General features: G+C 39.0%; 1 protein-coding gene across 7 annotated transcripts in view; it reads left to right on the top strand.

Annotated features, from left to right (window-relative positions):
- Positions 1-4,602: 4,602 nt before the first annotated feature.
- mark1 (MAP/microtubule affinity-regulating kinase 1) overlaps positions 4,603-6,000 on the top strand; it is a 63,981-nt gene continuing 62,583 nt past the window's right edge. For 2 of the 7 annotated variants that reach the window (XM_048170050.1, XM_048170058.1), the window contains exon 1: positions 4,603-5,006. In XM_048170050.1, coding sequence (XP_048026007.1) covers positions 4,956-5,006 — 51 coding nt within the window. In that variant the 5' untranslated portion in view covers positions 4,603-4,955. The remainder of the gene's footprint in view (positions 5,007-6,000) is intronic. The other 5 variants (XM_048170023.1, XM_048170067.1, XM_048170015.1 and 2 more) reach the window with 4 other exon arrangements.

Here is a 6,000-nt window from a genome sequence, read left to right as displayed (position 1 = left end):
CAAAGTCTTGAATTTGTTTTTGGGCTCTACTAGAATAGGTTTTCATGCTTGAATATTCAACAAATACATTATTCTTCCCATATTTTTCCCACATTGTTGCAGCTCCTCTCTTCCCAGTAGTGATGGACGATTTCGAAACACTGCTTTATGAAGCTTCGAAACCTTTACAGATCTTTTGTTTTGTTAGCATGTGTCATACTGCCAAAGTCACATGATTTCAGTAAACGAGGATTCGTTTCGTCATAACTGTTTCAAAATGTTGCGAAATTTCAATGGTTCACCACTGGGGGGAGGCATCTCTGTGAATCTATGAATCATGCAGATTCACTGAGATCCCCCCCAGTGGTGAGGTGAACCATTGAATAATTGTCTATGGTTTTTACCTGATCTCCGATTAGTTTTGTAAATTTGTAGAGGTTTTAATGAGACATTAGTATAATCAAAAGGAATAATAGTTGTTAATAGTCTCTTTTTGACCTGTCTAGCTGAGAGCAGTTGGTTCAATTGATTCGAACCTTTGAAAAGCTTTGTTCCTCCCATCACCACTTCCCAGTCTCAGTAACGCTCTGTTTTGTTTGTCTCTATGAAGCCCTTCCTTCCAAAAAGCATAGCGTGCTCTAATTGGTTGGCTGGGCCAGTGTGTTGTGATTGGTCAAGCATGTTTGGGAAATGTCCCACCCCTTACCATAACGGCGAGTTTCAACCATAGGCTGTAAAAAAGATGGACGACACACCTTTATTCTCCTCCGTTGTACAAAAGTGTAAAAAAAAGTATACATATGTCCATATATGGCGCTGACATCTTGGAGCCCGAGTCTGCGCGGTAGTGAGCCGCAGGAACAAGGCCACGCCCACACTCCAGAAGAATTGGTTAGTACGGTTTAAAGGAGAACTACTGTACAACAAATGTAAAAATTCAAGTTGAAGCTCCAATCTCCTCCCAAAGATCCCGAAAAAAGTCTGTTGGTGCCTCAGAGATGCTGTCAATCATGATGTCACACATTTTATAGCATTAAATAACTAAAACTAAACGTATTTAAAAAAAACTAACAATTAAGCTTACATCAGTGTGATAAACGGTATGTTCCAAACGGGATATATCGCCCTCCGAAGAGCACTGTGAAAACAATCATGGCCACCATATTGAAGGGTCATTCCAAAACAGTGCTCAAAACTGGCCACTTCAAAGGGCCCTTCGGAATTAAGGATTTCGAAGGGTACAACTGATGGACACTTCGGACCCCCATGATCCTTTGCACAGGGAAGTTGTTTGGCATCACAGAATGGGTACAGTTTGATTTTACCTATAAATGTATGTATAGTATTTTTCTATACTACTGTAATATTTATACGAATTAGATTTGGTATATTATTATGGTCAAAATGACATTTTACTTCAACAAAAATACTTAACAGCTACCTTCATCAGTCCATTCAAATGTTTTTGATACAAAGAGTACTCCTTGATTGTCTCATTAAAGGTGCCCTAGAACTTCTTTTTAAAAGATGTAATATAAGTCTAAGGTGTCCCCTGAATGTGTCTGTGAAGTTTCAGCTCAAAATACGAGATTTAATTCATTTTTTTAACTGCCTATTTTGGGGCATCATTAACTATGCACCGATATATAGGTTGCGGCCCCTTTAAATCTCGTGCTCCCCCTCCCCCGGAGCTCACGCTTGCCTTGAACAGCATAAACACAGTTTACACAGCTAATATAACCCTCAAAATGGATCTTTACAAGATGTTCGTCATGCATGCTGCGTGCATACATCGGATCATGTAAGTATAGTATTTATTTGGATGTATTACATTTGATTCTGAATGAGTTTGAGGCTATGCTGCGTGGCTAAAGCTAACATTACACACTGTTGGAGAGATTTATAAAGAATGAAGATGTGTTTATGCATTATACATATATTATGCAATAGCGACAGCTCTCTTGTCTCCATGAATACAGTAAGAAACGATGGTAACTTTAACCACATTTAACAGTACATTAGCAACATGCTAACGAAACATTTAGAAAGACAATTCACAAATATCACTAAAAATATCATGAATCATGTCAGTTATTATCGCTCCATCTGCCATTTTTCGCTATTGTTCTTGCTTGCTTACCTAGTCTGATGATTCAGTTGTGCACATCCAGACGTTCTGTCCTTGTCTAATGGCTTGATCATGGGCTGGCATATGCAAATATTGGGGGCGTACATATTAATGATCCCGACTGTTACGTAACAGTCGGTGTTATGTTGAGATTTGCCTGTTCTTCTGAGGTCTTTTAAACAAATTAGATTTATATAAGAAGGAGGAAACAATGGAGTTTGAGACTCACTGTATGTCATTTCCATGTACTGAACTCTTGTTATTCAACTATGACAAGATAAATTCAATATTGAATTCTAGGGCACCTTTAAGATGACGCACAAGGGTGTTCCAAAAAAATAGTTTTTTTTTTACCCCTTCATCCCTTCAAAGCTCTCACTCCGGAGGGTAAACCCTTTGAAGGGATTAGGGCATAGAGATGAGCCCTTCCGAATGGAACGCAGGGAAAAACTACCTAAAATGACAGAAACCATCTTTTGAAAAAATTTATTTGAAGTGTAATTTGATTGTTTAGTTTGTCTCATGTCCCATTAGATTACATGGAGAGGGTGGGGTTTATGAGCTATACTGCATTCAGCCACCTGGGGGCGATGGAAACATTTTGGCTTCACTTTTCAAGAAGATGTCTGGCACACTTGGTTTCAGCTACTAACTAACTCAACCAGGCGCCGACCCTTTATTTTGCGTATGCCTTGGGTGGAAATTATTTAAATGACACACTAAAGAATGTTCAACATGGAAAAAAAGCAATTGTAGGCAAAAAACAGTATGTGAAAAGAACTGTCCAAATTCAAAGTACTCATTAAAGAGTATGCATAAAGTACCCAGATGACCTACTACTTCCAGCGAGAATCTGAGGTGTGCATACGATGGACACTTTACTATCCCATTAAAAATGGCATGGCAGTGATTGGCAGTGAAACGACGCAAATGATGGTGGTAGGTCACATGATAATGACAACATGGCGAATGTAGTACGTCTGGATTACTGGTTTATCATTCTCTGAAGGAAATCGAGACCCTGCTGAGCTTTCTTGGTTAGGGCAGTGGTCTTGAGAGCATTTTTTTATAAATTCATGTGCCTCATAATCCCCTCCCTCTTGCAGCAACTTCTCTTCTCTGATGACGTGTTTAATGGCATGAGGGCGAGGCAACCCGTCAATCATATAGAGCGACCTAACCACAACCATCCAATCAATTCCCCATGAACAAAATCAAGCCCCCCTACATTTGTTCTTGTTTGAGAAGTCGTTTCACTGATGACATGGTAGATGCCATAACTACACCATCATCAGGCTGCACTTTTATGCTCTCTTCACAGCCCTGCAAAATTAGCTATATATTCTGACGAAATAATAAATGTTTGCAAAACATTGCTAAAACTTAAAGGGTTACTTCACCCAAAAATGAAAATTCTGTCATTTATTACTCACCCTCATGCCATTTCACACCCATAAGACCTTCGTTAATCTTCGGAACACAAATTAAGATATTTTTGTTGAAATCCGATGACTCCTTGAGGTCTGCATAGGGAGCAATGACATTTCCTCTCTCAAGATCCATAAAGGTATTAAAAACATATTTAAATCAGTTCATGTGAGTACAGTGGCTCAATATTAATATTATAAAGCGACGAGAATATTTTTGGTGCGCCAAAAAAAACAAAATAATGACTTATTTAGTGATGGCCGATTTCAAAACACTGCTTCAGGAAGCTTTGGAGCATAATGAATCAGCGTGTCGAATCACAAAATGGGTACAGTTTTATTTTACCTATAAATGTATGTATAGTATTTTGCTATACTACTGTAATATTTATACGAGTTAGATTTGGTACATTATTATGGTGAATTATCATTTTTGGGTGAACTAACCCTTTAATTATAATATAGATGTTTTCCCTTTTTTTAATATTATTTTGTTATAAGGCAGAAATACTAAGATTAGTATTCTAATATGCTATTCCCAAATCAGCATCTTTATGGTTTTATTTCTACTAAAATTTTTGCACACTTCTAAAACTCATTTGATGGCTCCCTCTCGCGGTGTGGAGGATGTTTTGTTCAGAATCTAGTTAAGGTGTTTACAACATATAATTTAAATGAAACATGATCGAGACATTTATTTTTGTTATTCTTACATTTTAGTGCAATATCGAACATTATACTTTTTTGCAGTACTGTTTTAAAGCCGTTAGGTGGTGATGTAGATCAAATGTGGACAAGCATATTATAGTGTGCTTCTTCTTTTAAGAGACAGTGAAGAACATTGCAACAGTGTATGTTCATGCCCTTTTCCCACACACTACGTAGTCTCCAAATAATTTGGCAATATTGGGCCTGTCGTGACAAAGCATCTGCAAGTGATATTATAAAATTAATTATTTATAGTAAATACGCGCTATAAACATCTAAATAGCTGTATATGTATTGATCATTTTACGACAGAAACACTGAGCGCTATTATCGTCCTCCCCCTCCGTGTCTGTGTGTGTGTGTGTGTGTGTGTGTGTGTGTGTGTGTTTCTATCAGGGTGGATCAATGCAGGAGCCTGAGCTCCACACACGCGCGCACACACACACGCACACACACACTCGTCCTGTCCGCGCATCCGCAGCGTCTCGCTCGCTCTGTCTCTATCTCACCCGCGGCTGACGCGGGCCGCTCCTGGATATGTGCATGTTATAGTCCGGAAAGCCGCCGCCGCATTGTAGGTTGAAGGCCAGGAGACATGCCGGTGTGAAGGGCGATCGGATATTCGTATCTTCCACGTTATCTTCCCTAACCCCGGGTCCGCTGCTCTGCTGTACCGAGCGCCGGTGCTGGAGCGAGCGGCCTGTAAACACAAGATGTCGACCAGAACGCCATTGCCCACCGTGAACGAGCGCGACGCCGAGAATGTAAGTGAATGATAAAATGTATCAGTCTGCATGAATATTCATGATTATAATGCATTTGTGCTCGTTTGCCTCCTTGTGTTTTAGCTGACGCTTACAAAAGCTTTAGTGGTTTAATAAGCCGGATTGGTTGAATAAATAGTCGTTTTGCCTCCTGAAAGGTTTGATAGTCATATTCAGTGTTGATTTAAAGCTATTAATAGAGCTATACCTGCTTATATAGCTATATAGAATGGTTCAGGTGTATGTGATGCCTTCCTATCCTATGTTAACCATTCAGCACACTGATGATCATCATCATATTGTTATCCCATCATCAGACCCACTGCAGGCTGTCCCACCTCATGCTTCAATGTCCTGGCATTAATTTCAATATTGTTTACATGTAACTGCATTGTAATTAATATGTAATAAGCTCGATAGGCCTACTTGAAAGTTTACTTAATGAGGTGTTCTGGGATGAACAGTTAATATGCTAAATACAGTTTTAATGACAGAAAAAAATACTGGAATGAAATAGTTATTTTGCACAATATTTACAGCGTTCTTGACATTGATTATTATTCATTGACAAAGCTGTTGGTATATTTTCGGACAGAACATGTCTGGTGAAGGAATAGTTTAACTAAAAATTACAATTTACAAACCTAGTTCAAGCACTTACACTGTCCCTTGTTTCTAGCAATTTGTATTTTAGCGTGAATTTGGACCAATGAGATTTAACTGTGGGTGGGGCTACAACGGTACAACAGAATTGGATAACAATAATGTGTAGTATGTATGATGTGTACTATAACAAGTAGTATGTATGTCCATAGTATTCATAAAAGAGTAGGTAAAAAGTAGCCGGGTGAACTACTACTTCCAGGGAGATTCTGAAGTTTGCCGACTGGACATCTTACTGTCCCACTTGAGAGGATTTGTTACTGGCAGTGAAGCGGCGCAACTGATAACATACGCCATGTGACAACGTCCATACTTCATTCCTACTACACAT

This window comes from Megalobrama amblycephala, linkage group LG2 (assembly GCF_018812025.1).
Source record: "Megalobrama amblycephala isolate DHTTF-2021 linkage group LG2, ASM1881202v1, whole genome shotgun sequence".
NCBI classification, from domain to species: Eukaryota; Metazoa; Chordata; class Actinopteri; order Cypriniformes; family Xenocyprididae; genus Megalobrama; species Megalobrama amblycephala.
The sequence above is the reverse complement of the archived record's forward strand: the minus strand, read 5'-3'. Positions and strand labels throughout refer to the sequence as shown.